At 56.6% G+C, this 18,488-nt stretch overlaps 1 protein-coding gene and 1 pseudogene across 1 annotated transcript; one reads left to right on the forward strand and one right to left on the reverse strand.

The window, feature by feature from the left end:
• The window catches only part of LOC137464240 (zinc finger protein ZFP2-like), a 150,560-nt pseudogene that overhangs the window by 47,912 nt on the left and 84,160 nt on the right, over positions 1-18,488 (forward strand).
• Positions 14,872-15,987, reverse strand: LOC137464216 (serine/threonine-protein kinase pim-2-like). Its single transcript, XM_068175525.1, has 2 exons — positions 15,363-15,987; positions 14,872-15,165 (listed from the first exon to the last, which is right to left on the reverse strand). Exons 1-2 carry the CDS (start codon positions 15,891-15,893, stop codon positions 15,064-15,066), a joined length of 633 nt encoding a protein of 210 aa, XP_068031626.1. The 5' UTR covers positions 15,894-15,987; the 3' UTR covers positions 14,872-15,063.

Here is an 18,488-nt window from a genome sequence, read left to right on the forward strand (position 1 = left end):
CGCGGCCGCCGCCCCCGAGCCGCCGCTGTCCCGTTGCCGGGAGCGAACGCCTGGGGAGGGCCGGCCCGGGGCGGTCGGGGGGCGCTCGGGGGCCGCTCCTGGCCCCGGGCCGAGCGCTGACAGCCGCGTCCCGCCCGCAGGGAAGGCGCAGCAGGGCCTGCAGGAGCGGGGGTACCGGCTGGGTTCGCTGCTGGGCAGCGGCGGCTTCGGCAGCGTCTTCGCGGCCACGCGGCGCTCGGACGGCGCCCCGGTGAGCGGCGGGGCCGGCGGCGGGCGGAGGAGGAGGGGGGTGGAGGAGGAGGGGGAGGAGGAGGAGGAGGAGGGGAAGGAGGGGGAGGAGTAGAGGGAGGGTGAGGAGGAGGGGAAGAAGGAGGAGGAGGAGGATGGGGCTGGGTCTGCGGCTGGGGCTGGGGCTGCGCAGGGCGGGTGGCAAACTAAGCCCGCTGCTGCTCTTGGCTTGCAGGTGGCCATCAAAAGGGTGCCAAGGAACCGCGTCCTGCACTGGGGCGAGCTGGTGAGTGAGCGGGGCCAGCGGCAGAAGCGCGGCCGTGCCGGGCGGGGATGAGCCGAGGCCCGGCAGGGTGGAAGCCACCAGGACACCTCGAGGGAGAGCGGGGGCGTGGGGCCAGCGCAGGGCACAGAGCATCCCGGGCTGGGTGAGGGGTTCCCGACCCCTGGCACGGCATCAGCCCCACTGACGGAATTGCGTTCCTCCCTCAGCCCGACGGCACCAGCGCACCCCTGGAGATTGTGCTGCTGGACAAGGTCTCCACTGGCTTCCCCGGTGTCATCCAGCTGCTGGAGTGGCTTCAGCTCCCCAAATACATCTTGATGGTGCTGGAGCGCCCAAAGCAGTCTCAGGACCTGCACAATTTCATTCGGGCACGGGGGTTCCTGTCCGAGGAGGTGGCGCGGGATCTGTTCCGCCAGGTGCTGGAGGCCGTGCAGCACTGCACCAGCTGTGGGGTCCTGCACAGGGACATCAAACCAGGGAACATCCTGGTGGACCTGGCCACCGGGCAGGCCAAATTGATCGACTTTGGCTGTGGCACCTACCTGCAAGACACAGCCTACACTCGCTTTGCAGGTAAGCCCACGCAGGGGTGTGCTCTCGGTCCTGGCATCTCATGGCCCAACATCTCACAGCCCAAGCTGGGTGTGGCAGCAGGGATTCTCCCTTTTGCTGCCCTTCATGGCACTGAGATTTCAGCTGAGTTGCGTTTGAGCAGGGCTGGGTGGGGAGCCAGCTTCCAGCCCTGCTGGCAGCCTTTGCCCACCACTCTGGGCAGGACTGAGGCTGGGGCTGGGGCAGCCAGCCCAACAAAAACACGGGTGGGTGGGGGTAGCAGAGAGGGGGGCCGTAAGCTGTGTCCCAGCCGGTTTGGTGTGCAGGTGACAAAGGGCTTGGACTGCTCCACTCACCTGGTTTGTTTTGGATTCATGATGTTTTTGGGCAGTGCAGGCAGGGAGGATGAAGGCATGGTTTTCCCAAGCACTGGGTGGGTTTTTCCTCCTCATGGTCGGGCCTTGCCAGGACTTCTGCTGCCCTCTTCCAACCCCAGTGGCTTCTTTTCCAACCCCGAGTCTGTACACAAGTCCCAGGTGCTGGCGAGAGGGCAGCGGGTCACCCCGTGTGCCACTGGGGCAGCCCCCACACACCCAGGGATGCTGGGGCCAGGCTCTGGGAGCAGCAGCATCCCCCTGATGAACCCCATCTGTATTCCACAGGAACACGGTCATACAGCCCCCCAGAAGGAACCAATTTCGATTTTACAACGGCAAGCCAGCTACCATCTGGTCCCTGGGCATCCTGCTGCACCAGATGGTCTGCGGGGAGCACCCTTTCAGGAGGGGCCGGAACATCAGCTGGGACCATCAGCTCTCGCTGCCAGGACGGCTCTCTCAAGGTGGATCCTCATCTCTGGCCACGGGGGCAATGCCAGTGCTGGGAGACAGCAGCAGCTCGTGAGCATCCTGCTCTGGCAGCTGCTGAGGAGGTGGCACATGTCCTGCTCTCCTGCTCTCCTCCAAAACAGGGAATTGATGGGGAAGTTTAGGCCCAGCTCTGAGCACATCCAGCATGGCCTGGGCACGGGAATAGTGGGGCAAAGCCAACAGGAGCCTTCTCCAGCTGACCGGCGGGTTCTGGTTTCTCTGCCCAGAGTGCCAAGATGTGATCAGGCGCTGTTTATCCATGCTGGACTCGGACAGGCCCTCGTTAGAAGAGCTGTTCTGTGATCCCTGGCTGCAGGATATTCATCGGCCCTAGAAGAAGGGAGAGAGCCACAGGCACACTTTGATGCAAGGCCCTGGTAAGTTGCAGCTCCACACATGCCTTGGCAATCAGAAGCAAAGGAACCCAGACATTTTGTCCTGCCTGTGTCACTGCCCAGGGGTCATCAGATGGGAATACGCAGCCCTTGTGCTGGAGCTAAGCTGCTCTGCCCAGCACTGGTGGCTGCCATCTGAGCTGGTTTTGCTTGTCCTGGTTCCCTGACAGCTCTGGGCCCTGGGCAGAACCCAGACAGCCTGGGCTCACCCCCAGGGAAGGAGAAGGAGCCCCTGGAGAAGCTGTACCAGGTGGGGCCGCTGCTGCTGGGGACAGCGAGGACGACATCAAGGATGACAACCTCTTCCTCCACCTGGTCACCGGCAGCTGAGGATGATGGACTTCGATTCTGGCACCTTCTCTAAAGCCAGGCTCCACAGGAAATTTGCAGGTGAGTCCACACGCAGGGGGATGCTCCCAGATTTGGGCATTGCACAGCCTGGCCGGGAACCAAAGGTTCCCCCTTTTCTGGGGTGGATGCAGCTGATCCTTCAGTCGGCTGCCAGGCTGCTTTTGTCAGGGCTGGGGGGATGGGCTGGGGTGGTGATGAAATGGGAGAGGGCTCCTGGCCCTGCCAACAGCCCCAGCACCCATCGTGCCGCCGGGCTGGGGCTGGGTCTGGGGCTGGGGCAGCCAGCCCGACACAAACAAACCCCCATGGTGGGAGCAGAGGTGGGATTCCAGAACCTGTGCAGGGGCTGCTTTGCTTTGCAGGCAAGGAAGGGCTTTGGATGCTCCACTGCCCCTGTTTGCTTTGGGATCACCGTTATTTTGGGGGGCAGTGCAGGGGGGAAGGGAGAAAGCCTGGGCTTCCCTCACCTGTGGGTGGGTTTTTCCCTGGCATGCAGGGGTTGGGCCTTCCTCAAGTCCCTGACAGTAATATGATTTTTGACCTTTTTCTTGTTCCCCTTTTTGTCTGTAATCTATTTTCAATAATTTGTTGTGTGTTTTTCTAGAGGAAGCATTCTAGCTGGGGTCCAGTCTGGATGAGGAAGTGCTTGGGAGCAGCTGTGGCGTGGATGGGCCGTGCCCTTGGAGAAGGCTGAGGACATGGTTTGGGACCAGCTTTTCTTCCAGCGGGGGATGGCGTCAGGTGGGTCCCGTCTGCTTGGCATGGTGGGATCAGAGCTTTGGGGAGATGGCAGCGAGCACAGGAGCATCCTGCTCTGGGCAGCTGCTGAGGGCTGGATGTGCCGTGGCCGGCTGCAGGCTGGGCACATGTCCTGCCCTCCTGCTCTGCTCCCAAAGGCAGCAGGGATGGGCAGCTCTGGGCACAGCTCTGGGCACGGCCAGCATGGCCTGGGCACCGCGGGCGGCTGGGACAAGGGGACAGGAGCCTTCAGCTGACAGGCGCTTTCTGGTTTCTCCCCTTGCAGCCAGGCTCTGCGGGTGCTGAGGCTGCTCTGGGCTCTGCCAGGGCTCTGCTGGAGCTCAGCACCGGGCCGCAATCAGCCAAAGAAGAAATGGGGTGACCTGCAGCACAGACCTGCTGGAGCACTTCAGCAACACAGCTGTAGGTTGCAGAGTGTACGCCTCCCAGGGAAAACATGCCACCACCCCAAAATAAACTTGTTCAATAGCTTCTGAAATGAAATCAGTCTGGGATGACCCCAAATGACATTTTGCAGCTTGCTCAAGCTGTTGCTCAGTCTTTCTCTGAACAGTTCTCTCCTCCACCTGCCTTGTACTTCCCAACTGCTCCCTCTTTTCCCCCAGTGAGTTCCCAGCCCATGGCAGTCTCCATCACACTGTTGCCTTCCTTGATGCCCCTCACCACGAGGAAGGCTGAGCCCCAGGCTTAGGGACTCATCCTGTCACTGGCTGAGGAGCAGCAATGTCTCAGAGGTCCAGTGGGATTTTAGTGTCATTCAGAGCTGCTCTCCAGCCCTCAGCTCTCCTCACTGCTGAGTTCCCACTCCCTTTTCCTCGTCCTTGCAGCAGGATGAGCTCTGTGAATCCCCTTGAGCCTCCCCACTCTTCCCAGCCCACGCACCCACCTCAGTTAGGCTGAAGCTGCAGCTTCTCTGTCTCCTCTGGCACACCAGTCCAGTCCCCTGTGCGGGGAGCCCCAGCCCCAGAGCACAGCACTCAGCAGTGCACTCCGGGCTGGAGCAGCTCCCTCCCAGCCCCAGCCTAGGGACCCCTCCAGCCCCGGGGCTTGGGGCCCTGTCAGCACCCGCTGCTGCAGCCACCGCTTCTGCTGGCCCTGACAGCAACACCCAAACTGGGGCTGATCCCGAGGGAGCAGCAGCAGGGCCTGGATCTGATCCCTGACACTGGGGCAGGCCTGGACAAATGACCCCCCAGCAGCAGCAGCACATGGAGCTGACTTTCAGCACTGCCCCTGCCACTCTTCCCTCCCGTGTGCAGCGGTGTCACAGCAGCCTGATGCACCTGGGAGCCCCCAGGGCCAGCAGGGACTTGAGATGGCAGCCCTGGGCTCCTGGAGCTTGTGCAAGGAACAGAGCTGGGGACTCCCTGTCCATGGGGAGCTTCCAGATGGAAAAGGCAGCTGTGCCCAGGCAGCTCCAAGGGCAGAGAAAGGAGGGTCTCGACCCCTGGATCCGTGCCAGTCCCACAGTCCTGGGCAGCAGCCACCGAGCCCTGGGGGAGCAGAGGGCACAGCAAGAGGGACAAAAGCAGGCAAGGTCAGAGACTGGAGAGAGCCAGACCCGGCAGCAGGAGCAGCTGCTCCATTACACTCTTGGAGAAAGCTCCTGGCTGGTTCAAAGCGCTGAAAGGCGTGCAGGGCAGAGAGGAGGCCACCCCAAACACTGCTCCTGTTTCCACAGCCTCCCCTCTCCGTGTCCCAGAAGGAATTGGATGGACTGTGTTCTTCTCTCCGAGTGTCCCGTTCAGCACGAGCAGCTGAGCACCAGGAGCTGAAGGAGCTGAAGCCTCAGGCCACAAGAGCTGGGCCTGAGGAGACTTTCTGAGCAAATGAATGCTGCTAACATGGACCTGGCTGAATGCAGCAGATGGAATCATGGAAACACAGAATCCTTTCTGTTGGAAAAGACCTCTGAGCTCATCCAGTCCAGCCGGTCACCCAGCAGTGTCGAGCCCAGCACTAAACCACATCCCTGAAGTGCCAAGGCCTGGACAACAGCCCTGAGTGAGGCCCTGAGCCAAAGGTGGCCTCTGGATGAACCTTCCAACCAAAGGTTATCTTTGTATCTGCTCACTAATGAAATGTGCATGGTCATTAGCGCTGTGATAGATGTATCCACTCATTAGTGAAACATGGATTGACCTTTCTGTGTTTAGAAGCCAGACAAGGCCATGAAATCTGACATCTGGCCTTGTCTGGGGCTGAATGGTCAAAGTCACCTCCCTTGGTTCCTCTTGGGCCCTGGCCAGGCTTTGGGAGGAACCCAGGAGGAAGATGAAACCAGATGTTCCCGCACCAGCAGCGCTGTCAGTTTGTTCATTCAGCGCTGTCAGAGCTGGGCCCTCTCCCAGCGAGGCTGGAGCCTCACCTGTGGCTGGAGGCACCTGCAGGAATTCCCAGTGTCCAGGAGTGGCTCTGCAGCCCTTGGCTGTGACAGCTTCCCCAGCTGCTGTGTGGATCTGGGGCATGGTAAAGCCTGAGGGTAACTGCTGCTGGATCTTTCTTAATCACTGCTGCAATCTCTGGTGCTGATGGCTGGGTGCATTGCTGAGCTGCTCCTTTTGGGACTCTTTGCTGCTTTGAGCTACAGTCAATGACACTGAGTCCTTCAGTTGGTGTCTGTGTCTTTGGTGTTGACCCTGCCCACTGGGGAAACAAAACTGGCACAGTCTGGCCAGATCACAACAAAATGTCACTTTTTAAATGTAAATGTGAGGAATCAGTCCCATCAGAAATTCCCAGATGGGAAGCCCTTCCCTGGAGTTCCCTGGCTCTGGAGTGGGCTGAGGTCAGAGCACTGGTGTCAGCAGTGGGGCACTCTGTTAAAAGAGGCTGAACCCCTGGTTGTCTTCAAATGCATCCAAAAATTGCATGTGGAAGAAGGAAAAGAATTGTGGGTTTGGGAATATGTGGGTGAAGTTTGTAAATGGCACATTGGAAACAGCACCAACAGAAGGAAGAATTGCTTTTGGAATGCTCCCACATGAAGGGACAGAGGAAGGTTAAAACTTGAGCTGAGGTTCATTTGTGCAAGTGAAATATAATACTATTATTATCATCATAATAACAGTTATATAAAAATAGAACATTATTATACATTTTTTTTCAGATAGAATTTAAAATTGATAATGTGAAATAAGGCTGACAATGCTAATATGTCACCTTTGGCTGCTCACTGTGACACTGAATACCCTACAGAAAAGGACTGGCCAAGACCCAAATGTCACAATAGAACTTTGTGAATTGTGTATAATGAATAAAGGAGGAAGGGATGATGTGGAAACCCAGGACACCGGGAGTATTTCTCTGTCTGCTCTGGGGTCTCCTGACCCCCAGGGGAGCACTGACTTTGACCCTCATTCATGGAGAAAACTTCCAAAGCCTCAAGGTAAACTAGAAACCACAAAAGTGTGAAATAGATTGTAGAGATTGTAGAGAGGAGTTTAGTATGTCACATGGGTAAGAAATTTAAGCTTTAGGATTTTTAGTATGTTATAGATGGATTCAAGATTGTTATAAATGAATGCTCCAATTTATTAATTAAAGAAAATTTATTAAATTGTCCAAATATAAATTTAGAGAATAACAACGAAAAGCCACTATCAAAAAAAGGTCAGTGCCGAGCCCGGGATCGGCGCTGGGTGAGACACAGGTTTGACCACTACAGCATAGGGTCCCCTATGTTCACCCCGACTGTTCTGTCCAAGTGATTTATATATGGTTTTTCTTGCCTGAGGCAAAGTCTCTTTCTTCTTTTCTGGGCTGCACCTATTCATGTGGAGTTCCTTCACTGTGGCAAGGTGAACAGAACCCGTCCGATCGATCGTGCTCCTGGAGTTCGGTATTCAGATGTATCTCCCTGATGGTTCTGGTTATCTCACTCTCAACTACTTACAGCGTGTTTCTCCTTGGGCGTTCCAAACAGGTACATGTCACTTAGGGCGTGTAAGTGGTGCCATTGTGTTCAGCTGGATAAGATATACAGAAGTTTATTACATACAACAACTTGCAGAGTAAAATCTCGGACACTTTGGTATATATGGGATTTGACGCAGAAAAAGGGAATTAGAGAAAGAGAATTGGCTCATAAAATGAGAAAAAGACGAGAATGGAGATGCGTGAGGGAAAGAGAATGAAGAGAGAAACAAAAAGATTAGCATATAGAATAGCATGGTAGGTTAGTGAACAAATTTTGGAATAGCAACAGCAAACCGTTTTACCAGCTCAAATGTGCAGCTACCAATAAAACAAAAGCAGCCAGCAAAGCAGTTCAGTAATGTTTTACTTTCTAAATGTCCAGAAGGATTCAGCAAATCAATACAAACATTCTGAAATACCTTGGCTGATGCTGGAGAATAGGAGGGGAACAGAAGCCCGGTGTTTTAAAAATTCTGCACTGGGACATTGAGCAGTCACTGTGGTGGTGAGATGGTTTCTCCTTGAAGCTGATGAGGGACAAAGCAAACCTCCAGCCAGCCACCCTGCTGAGAGCTTGGCAGTAAAGAGCCTGCAGCCAAGTAGGTGCTTTTCATCAGAAGAATTCAAAATAGTGTGCCAATATCCAAACCTGACCACTGATTGGTTTGACCCAACTTCCTGAAAAAGTTCATTTCCATGTCAAACCACGACAGATATGTAAAATGTAACATAAGATACTTGAAAAATGATGAATGCCAAAGGATCTGAGTATTAGATCTTTCCTCAAAGAGAATCCTTTTTGCTAACATCTACATGCCAGGAGCTGTAGTGTAGCACCAGGGAGAAAAAGGAACCCACCAGTGCTGAAAAGCACCCATCTCAGAGCCGGCCACGTCCATTCGTTTGCAAATTAGGTCCTCTTCTCCCTGCTGCCAGCTGCGGGTTTGAAATACTGTGAAGCAACCTTCCCGTCCTTGGTGGGGTGCTTAAAAAAACTTACAGAATATTTCTTACCAATATAACATATTTCATAAATCTATTTCTCACAAGCACGAATTATCTAAAATACACATAACAATTCCATGAGTCTATCTGCTGCATTCAGCCAGGTCCATGTTAGCAGCATTCATTTGCTCACAAAGTCTCCTCAGGCCCAGCTCTTGTGGCCTGAGGCTTCAGCTCCTTCAGCTCCTGGTGCTCAGCTGCTCGTGCTGAACCGGACGACTCGGGGAGAAGAACGCAGTCCATCCAATTCCTTCTGGGACACGGAGAGGGGAGGCTGTGGAAACAGGAGCAGTGTTTGGTGTGGCCTCCTCTCTGCCCTGCATGCCTTTCAGCGCTTTGAACCAGCCAGGAGCTTTCTCCAAGAGTGCAATGGAGCAGCTGTTCCTGCTGCCGGGTCTGGCTCTCTCCAGTCTCTGACCTTGCCTGCTTTTGTCCCTCTTGCTGTGCCCTCTGCTCCCCCAGGGCTCGGTGGCTGCTGCCCAGGACTGTGGGACTGGCACGGATCCAGGGGACGAGACCCTCCTTTCTCTGCCCTTGGAGCTGCCTGGGTACAGCTGCCTTTTCCATCTGGAAGCTCCCCATGGACAGGGAGGCCCCAGCTCCGCTCCTTGCACAACCTCCAGGAGCCCAGGGCTGCCATCTCAAGTCCCTGCTGGCCCTGGGGGCTCCCAGGTGGGCACAAGTGGGGCAGCAGAGCCAGCAGGGAGCCTGCGAGTCTCTTCCAGCTCTGTCTGCTCAGAGTTTGGGCCTTGGAGCCTCAGGTGGCCAAAGGCAGCTGCTGCTGGTCCCTGTGTGTGCCCGTGTTTAGCAGTGCTGCTCCATCAGTCTGTGCCCAGCAATGGGGAAAAGCCTCAGCCCTGCAGGGCCAGGAGCTGCCGGGCTCTGCCTGAGCAGCTCAGCCAGAGGGAAGGGAGCTGCTCCCCACGGGAACCAGGAGCCAAGGGCTGGAGCACCTCGTTCTGGGGCAGAGCCCAAATTCTGTGAGGGAGTAACAGAGTTATTCACGTGCACTGGTGTGTCAGCACTGCAGGTGCTGTGCCTGCAAACACATGGCTCGAGATGTGCAAAAGAATTCTGCAGCTCTTGGCTGGAGCAGGATGTCAGCAGTGCTGAACTCCAGCTTAGTCCAAAGCAAACACTTGACACCTCTGCTCATATCTGCTAGATTTTTTACATCGGGGTATCCAGAGAAAAGTAAACAGAGGAGTAAATATTTTCATTGTTTATCAGAAATGTATCTCATTTTGCTGTACATTTCTTTTTCAGAATGTGTTATCTTCTTAAAAAAAGAAAGGAAAAGAAAAATGAGAAAAATATGAAAAACAAGAAACAAATGTGTAGTGAAAATATTCTGTAACTTTGGATTAAGAAGTAACTGATCTTTTTAAAGGGAGAACTCATTTACTTTGTGCATGTTCTGATGGCCTGGATCCATCTTACGGACTGACCTCAGCATCCTTTTTTAAAGACTTTGGGTTTTGTTCCAATATTAGGATTTTTTTTTTAATTGGAGTTGAAGCAATAGGAGGATGAGAGATGGATTGTGCACGATTGTGTCTTGAGTGCAAAAATATTGCAGTTTGAAACTTGGACCTAAAGTATTGAAAATGAAACTTACAAATCCCAGTGCATTGTGTGACAGCAGCTTTTCCTATAGGATGTGCAGCATCACAAAGACTTCATCAGTGGGGTTGGGAGTGCTTGGAGCTTTGTCCTGTGCCACTCTGGGATGTCATGAACCAGGACTTCACCTGCCACCAGCCCAGGTCACCCTCTGCCATCGCAGCTCCTTGGGCTTTGTGTCCCCAGAGCAGACACAAAGTGTTTCTGCTGCTCCCCCTTTGCACAAATCCACAGAGCGCTGGGATTTTTCCAAGGCTCGTGTCTCCATTGGGCCATATTCCCAAAGAACCAGCAGCACATCCTGATGAATACGGCGAGTTATGTGGTCAGCTCCACTTCCTGCCTAGAAATCCTGAAATTGCTTCTAAATGCTGCTCCTTCAGCTCCTGGACACCTTCTCACACAGAGCTGGGAAAAAAATCCCCTGGCCACCGGCTAAAAGGTGAGTTATGCCCAAGTTAGAGCCCTGGGGGAAATCTCTGTCCCTCCCAGATGTTTTAATGTATCTGTACTTTGGGGTGTGCATGGATGCGTCTTGTATACAAAGGAAGGAGCGTGCAAGCAACGGGACTGACACTTTCAGGGCCCATGCTATTCCATACCCATGGGTACAGAGATATTATGGAAACCCTGGCACACTCAGAGCCTTCTGTCCATGGGTACAGAGACATCCAAGAGCACCTGGCACACACAGAGCCTTCTGTCCATGGGTACAGAGACATCCAAGAGCCCCTGGCACACACAGAGCCTTCTGTCCATGGATACAGAGACATCCAAGAGCCCCTGGCACACACAGAGCCTTCTGTCCATGGGTACAGAGACATCCAAGACCCCCTGGCACACACAGAGCCTTCTGTCCATGGGTACAGAGACATCCAAGAGCCCCTGGCACACACAGAGCCTTCTGTCCATGGGTACAGAGACATCCAAGAGCCCCTGACACACACAGGCCTGGCACACACAGGCCTGGCAGCACAGATTGCTTTCCCCACAGGCTGCAGGAGATGAGAACACAACACTTGCCAACACTGACTGCAAGCCTCAGCTCTGGGTGCTCCCTGTGAACCTCGGTTCTGGGACCACTGTCTGCCCCAAGCTTCAGGGGCTGCAGTGGGAGCCCGGCTGGGCTCTGCCCTGGGGCCATCCTGCAGGGACAGCTGCAAACAGCGAGCATTCCCTTGCCACAAAGAGCCAAGCCAGGGCTGCAGGGCAGCTGCTCCAGCCTGGACTGCACTGCTGAGTGCTGTGCTCTGGGGCTGGGGCTCCCCGCACAGGGGACTGGACTGGTGTGCCACAGGAGACAGAGAAGCTGCAGCTTCAGCCTAACTGAGGTGGGTGCGTGGGCTGGGAAGAGTGGGGAGGCTCAAGGGGATTCACAGAGCTCATCCTGCTGCAAGGACGAGGAAAAGGGAGTGGGAACTCAGCAGTGAGGAGAGCTGAGGGCTGGAGAGCAGCTCTGAATGACACTAAAATCCCACTGGACCTCTGAGACATTGCTGCTCCTCAGCCAGTGACAGGATGAGTCCCTAAGCCTGGGGCTCAGCCTTCCTTGTGGTGAGGGGCATCAAGGAAGGCAACAGTGTGATGGAGACTGCCATGGGCTGGGAACTCACTGGGGGAAAAGAGGGAGCAGTTGGGAAGTACAAGGCAGGTGGGGGAGAGAACAGTTCAGAGAAGGGCCGAGATACAGCTTGAGCAAGCTGCAAAATGTCATTTGGGATCATCCCAGACTGATTTCATTTCAGAAGCTATTGAACAAGTTTATTTTGGGGTGGTGTCATGTTTTCCCTGGGAGGCGTACACTCTGCAACCTTGAGCTGTGTTGCTGAAATGCTCCAGCAGGTCTGTGCTGCAGGTCACCCCATTTCTTCTTTGGCTGATTGCGGCCCGGTGCTGAGCTCCAGCAGAGCCCTGGCAGAGCCCAGAGCAGCCTCAGCACCCGCAGAGCCCCGTTGCAAGGAGAGAAACCAGAAAGCGCCCGTCAGCTGAAGGCTCCTGTCCCCTTGTCCCAGCCGCCCGCGGTGCCCAGGCCATGCTGGCCGTGCCCAGAGCTGTGCCCAGAGCTGCCCATCCCTGCTGCCTGTGGGAGCAGAGCAGGAGGGCAGGACATGTGCCCAGCCTGCAGCCGGCCACGGCACATCCAGCCCTCAGCAGCTGCCCAGAGCAGGATGCTCCTGTGCTCGCTGCCATCTCCCCAAAGCTCTGATCCCACCATGCCAAGCAGACGGGACCCACCTGGCGCCATCCCCCGCTGGAAGAAAAGCTGGTCCCAAACCATGTCCTCAGCCTTCTCCAAGGGCACGGCCCATCCACGCTCACAGCTGCCCCCAAGCACTTCCTGATCCAGACTGGACCCCAGCTAGAACGGTTCCTCTAGAAAAACACACAACAAATTATTGAAAATAGATTACAGAGGGGAACAAGAAAAAAGGTCAAAAATCTTATTACTGTCAGGGACTTGAGGAAGGCCCAACCCCTGCATGCCAGGGAAAAACCCACCCACAGGTGAGGGAAGCCCAGGCTTTCTCCCTTCCCCCCTGCACTGCCCCCCAAAATAACGGTGATCCCAAAGCAAACAGGGGCAGTGGAGCATCCAAAGCCCTTCCTTGCCAGCAGAGCAAAGCAGCCCCTGCACAGGTTCTGGAGTCCCACCTCTGCTCCCACCATGGGGGTTTGTTTGTGTCGGGCTGGCTGCCCCAGCCCCAGCCCGGGGCACGGTGGGTGCTGGGGGCTGTTGGCAGGGCCAGGAGCCCACTCCCATTTCATCACCGCCCCAGCCCATCCCCCAGCCCTGCCAAAAGCAGCCTGGCAGCCGACTGAAGGATCAGCTGCATCCGCCCCAGCAAAGGGGGAACCTTTGGTTCCTGGCCAGGCTGTGCAATGCCCAAATCTGGGAGCATTCCCCTGTGTGTAGACTCACCTGCAAATTTCCTGTGGAGCCTGGCTTTGGAGAAGGTGCCAGAATCGAAGTCCATCATCCTCAGCTGCCGGTGGCCAGGTGGAGGAAGAGGTTGTCATCATTGATGTCGTTCTCACTGTCCCCAGCAGCAGCAGCAGCCCCACCTGGTACAGCTTCTCCAGGGGCTCCTTCTCCTTCCCTGGGGGTGAGCCCAGGCTGTCTGGGTTCTGCCCAGGGCCCAGAGCTGTCAGGGAACCAGGACAAGCAAAACCAGCTCAGATGGCGGCCACCAGTGCTGGGCAGAGCAGCTCAGCTCCAGCACAAGGGCTGCGTGTTCCCATCTGATGACCCCTGGGCAGTGACACACGCAGGACAAAATGTTTGGGTTCCTTTGCTTCTGATTGCCAAGGCATGTGTGGAGCTGCAACTTACCAGGGCCTTGCATCAAAGTGTGCCTGTGGCTCTCTCCCTTTTTCTAGGGCCGATCAATATCCTGCAGCCAGGGATCACAGAACAGCTCTTCTAACGAGGGCCTGTCCGAGTCCAGCATGGATAAACAGCGCCTGATCACATCTTGGCACTCTGGGCAGAGAAACCAGAACCCGCCGGTCAGCTGGAGAAGGCTCCTGTTGGCTTTGCCCCACTATTCCCGTGCCCAGGCCATGCTGGATGTGCTCAGAGCTGGGCCTAAACTTCCCCATCAATTCCCTGTTTTGGAGGAGAGCAGGAGAGCAGGACATGTGCCACCTCCTCAGCAGCTGCCAGAGCAGGATGCTCACGAGCTGCTGCTGTCTCCCAGCACTGGCATTGCCCCCGTGGCCAGAGATGAGGATCCACCTTGAGAGAGCCGTCCTGGCAGCGAGAGCTGATGGTCCCAGCTGATGTTCTGGCTCCTCCTGAAAGGGTGCTCCCCGCAGACCATCTGGTGTAGCAGGATGCCCAGGGACAAGATGGTAGCTGGCTTGCCATAGTAAAATCCAAAGTGGATCCATTCCGGGGGGCTGTATGACGGTGTTCCTGTGGAATACAGATGGGGTTCATCAGGGGGATGCTGCTGCTCCCAGAGCCTGGCCCCAGCATCCCTGGGTGTGTGGGGGCTGCCCCAGTGGCACACGGGGTGACCGCTGCCCTCTGGCCAGCACCTGGGACTTGTGTACAGACTCGGGGTTGGAAAAGAAGCCACTGGGGTTGGAAGAGGGCAGCAGAAGTCCTGGCAAGGCCCGACCATGAGGAGGAAAAACCCACCCAGTTCTTGGGAAAACCATGCCTTCATCCTCCCTGCCTGCACTGCCCAAAAAACATCATGAATCCAAAACAAACCAGGTGAGTGGAGCAGTCCAAGCCCTTTGTCACCTGCACACCAAACTGGCTGGGACACAGGTTACGGCCCCCCTCTCTGCTACCCCCACCCACCCATGTTTTTGTTGGGCTGGCTGCCCCAGCCCCAGACCCAGTCCTGCCCAGAGTGGTGGGCAAAGTCTGCCAGCAGGGCTGGAAGCTGGCTCCCCACCCAGCCCTGCTCAAATGCAACTCAGCTGAAATCTCAGTGCCATGAAGGGCAGCAAAAGGGAGAATCCCCGCTGCCACAGCCAGCTTGGGCTGTGAGATGTTGGGCCATGAGATGCCAGGACCGAGAGCACACCCCTGCGTGGGCTCACCTGCAAAGCGAGTGTAGGCTGTGTCTTGCAGGTAGGTGCCACAGCCAAAGTCAATCAATTTGGCCTGCCCGGTGGCCAGGTCAACCAGGATGTTCTGTGGTTTGATGTCCCTGTGCAGGACCCCACAGCTGGTGCAGTGCTGCACGGCCTCCAGCACCTGGCGGAACAGATCCCGTGCCACCTCCTCGGACAGGAACCCCCGTGCCCGAATGAAATGATGCAGGTCCTGAGACCGCTTCGGGCGTTCCAGCACGATCAAGATGTATTTGGGGAGCTGAAGCCACTCCAGCAGCTGGATGACACCGGGGAAGCCAGTGGAGACCTTGTCCAGCAGCACGATCTCCAGGGGTGCGCTGGTGCCGTCGGGCTGCAGGAGGAGCACGATGCTGTCAGTGGGGCTGATGCCGTGCCAGGGGTCAGGAACCCCTCACCCAGCCCGGGATGCTCTGTGCCCTGCGCTGGCCCCACGCCCGCTCTCCCTCGAGGCGTCCTGGTGGCTCCCACCCTGCCGGGCCTCGGCTCATCCCCGCCCGGCACGGCCCGGCTTCTGCCGCTGGCCCCGCTCACTCACCAGCTCGCCCCAGTGTCGGACGCGGTTCCTTGGCACCCTTTTGATGGCCACCTGCAAGCCAAGAGCAGCAGCGGGCTGAGCTCGCCGCCCGCCATGCCCAGCCCCAGCCCCAGCCCCAGCTCCAGCCCCATCCTCCTCCTCCTCCTCCTCCTGCTCCTCCCCCCTCTCCCCCTCTCCCTTCTCCTCCTCCCCCTCCTCCTCCTCCTCCTCCTCCTCCTCCTCCGCCCGCCGCCGGCCCCGCCGCTCACCGGGGCGCCGTCCGAGAGCCGCGTGGCCGCGAAGACGCTGCCGAAGCCGCCGCTGCCCAGCAGCGAACCCAGCCGGTACCGCTCCTTCAGGCCCTGCTGCGCCTTCCCTGCGGGCGGGACGCGGCTGTCAGCGCTCGGCCCGGGGCCAGGAGCGGCCCCCGAGCGCCCCCCGACCGCCCCGGGCCGGCCCTCCCCAGGCGTTCGCTCCCGGCAACGGGACAGCGGCGGCTCGGGGGCGGCGGCCGCGCTGCCGAGCGGCGGAGCTCGGGCCGGGGAAGCCGCAGCGGAGGCGGCGGCAGCGGCCGCGCCGCGTGTGTCCTCCGCGGGGCCCGGGAGGAGCCGGGGCCGGGGCCAGGCTCGGGCCAGGCGGAGCCAGAGGGAGGCGATGCCGCCCCAGGCGCAGGCACCGATGCCCGCCCAGAAGCGCCACCGCCAGCACGGCCAGAGCCGGGCGGAGGCGAGACCCCGGCGGGACGGCCGGGGGCGGGGATGGGGCAGCCCCGCCCGGAGCCGGGGGCGGGCCGGGGGCATGGCCCGGCCGGGAATGGGGAGAGAGAGACTGGGAGAGGAGGGGACAGCGGGAAAGGGAGAGCGGGAGACGGTGCGGGACAGCGGGAGAAGGAGAGGAGAATCAAGAGGGAATCAACAAAATCGCTGCTTTGGCTGCTGCCGCCGCTGCTGCTGCTGCTGCCGCCGCTGCTGCTGCCGCCGCTGCTGCTGCTGCTGCAACTGAAGCTCCGGGGCCGTTTGTCCCCGTGTCCGTTTTTCCGTTGACCACTCGCCCCCACGCCCAGCCCCCCGCTCCCCGGGGGCAGCCCCTGAGCCTGTCCAAACACGGGAACTTTGCCGTGTTCAGCCCAGACCCAGAGTCTGGACTCCTGCACAGCGGCACAGAAATCCTCTTGGTCGCTACTGTGCATTGTCCCTGCTGAGGGTCAAACACTATCGGAGCACATTCCCTGAATGCAGAATTTGTGCCTGACCCAATCACTGCACTTAGTCTCCAGCACTGCTTTCCAAGAAAACCAGGGGAAGGCAAAGTGTGTGTAGCTCATGGTATTTTACAGTGTCTCAAACTTGCCATGTCATGGATCTTAGAGGTGAGATCCAGTTGGATTAATGGGATGGAGAAGCAGTGCAAGATGGAAAAGGGGAGCATAAAAATAAACAGAGGAAAACATCTTGGATTGTTTCTTTCCATTTTCATTTCATTTCCTAAAAGCTCATTCAGTTTTCCCAGAATCTTCTCCACAGTCCTGTTTGCTCTTTCCAAGAACCTTTCCTGGAGAACGAGGTGCAGCTCCTGTCACAACATGTGCCACCAGCTGCAGCTTCTCTTGGCTTTCCACACCGTGAGTGCAGCACGACTCTTACAGCAAAGCAGGACTAATATTAGAAAAACTTGACAGCTTGTTCTTTCTTTTCCTTGTGGGCTGGGCAGTTGTGCCATCGGTGAGGTTTTCATTGTTACTGTGATACCGTAAGAATCCATGACGGGCTACCGGAAATTATTAGGGAATGCAAGCCTGACTGAATGCAGAGAAAGAATCTGCAGAGCCTGCAGCCAGAAATGGAGAGCTGTGGGATAATCATTCCAACATCCCCATGGGCATCTTGAAAGTGATGTAGAAGATGAAAATGGGCTGACAGGGGAGTTCGTTTCTGTATTCACTTTAGATGCTTCTACGTCTCATGCACTGATATAATTCAAGAGTTCAATCAATCAATGACAAGCACCAGACCAAGCTGGACCTCTCAGGAGATGACTGAAAGAATCTGAAAAGGAGAAATGCAGGCAATGACGTGGTGATCTTTGTCTGTAAGAATGGTCATTTTTTTCCTAATAATTTTCAGTCCACTCCCTCCGCTTTTGTCCTTCCTAACAAGGCCATTTTCATCCTAGATTCCCCATGAAATGGGAACCCGGAGCTTGTGGAAGTGCCTGAAAGATGCCCTGCTTCTCTGCAGGGACACTGAGGCTGAAACAGGAGCCGGAGCCCTCTCTGGGGAAGCCTCCTCCGAGCTGGAATGTGTGCCGTGCTGGGAGAGGAGCAGGAGGGGGAGAACGCTGGGTGCTGTGAGGCAGGAGCAGGAGGTTTGGGCCACAGGACATTCTGTCTGTGCCGTGCCCGGGGCTCTGGGCCCGGCTCCGCGTGCGCTGAGCTCCCGACACTGCAGGAGCTCCCTGGGCTGGGCTCAGGTTCCTGCTGGGACTGGGCAGCAGGCTGGGCTCCACTGGGATCAGCAGCGGCTGGAAATATCTCTGGGCATCTCCATTTTCTTCTGCTGCTCGGAAGAAACAATGAAGTGTGTCGAGAAGTTCTGGTTTCTCTTTCTCCTGGTGGATTTTTTTATTAGATTTGACACTCCAGAGGCAATTTCTGTGATGGCCTCTGTCAGTTGATTCTATTTCAGCAGCAGCAGCAGCAGCAACAGGGCTGTGTTTGAGAACTGCAGAAGTGGCCTGTGTGACTTTAATTCTCCGTGACTTAGTGCTCAGGGACTTGAGAGCATTTCAAGATCTGCTAATCATGATGCCTGTGACAAAAAGTCTGAGTTTCCTGTGACAAAAGCACTCTGGGTAGCACTGACAAAATTGCTGGCCAGCTTCTGCAAATCATTTGTAAGAAAAGTCATCTTTGATTGTTCCTGTTGGTTTGGTTGTGGGGTTTTTCCCCTGTGTTTTAGTTTTTTAAGATTGTCCACAAAGGCCATTCCTTGTGCCATTTCTCATTTTGTTTCTCTCAACCTTTGCTGTGGCCCCAGATGGTGTCAATGAGGAGCTGTGCTGTCAGTGGCTTTAAATGAACTAAAGGATCTCCCAGGAAAGTTTTCACCAGAAATCCTCCTTTTGTTCGCTCCTCTGGAGCTGCAGCAGCAATGTCTGTGTGCAGAGCTGGGGGCAGATCAGGGCTGGCACAGAAGCCCTGCTCCTGCTGGCCACACCATTCCGGATCCAGGCCAGGAGCCATTGGCCTTCTTGGCCACCTGGGCACACTGCTGGCTCATGTCCAGCCTGCTGTCCATCAATCCCTGCAGGTCCCTTTCTGCCTGGCTGCTGTCCAGCCACTCTGTCCCCAGCCTGGAGCACTGCAGGGGTTGTTGTGGCCAAAGTGCTGGACCCGG

Source organism: Anomalospiza imberbis, chromosome 39 (genome assembly GCF_031753505.1).
Source record: "Anomalospiza imberbis isolate Cuckoo-Finch-1a 21T00152 chromosome 39, ASM3175350v1, whole genome shotgun sequence".
NCBI lineage: Eukaryota > Metazoa > Chordata > Aves > Passeriformes > Viduidae > Anomalospiza > Anomalospiza imberbis.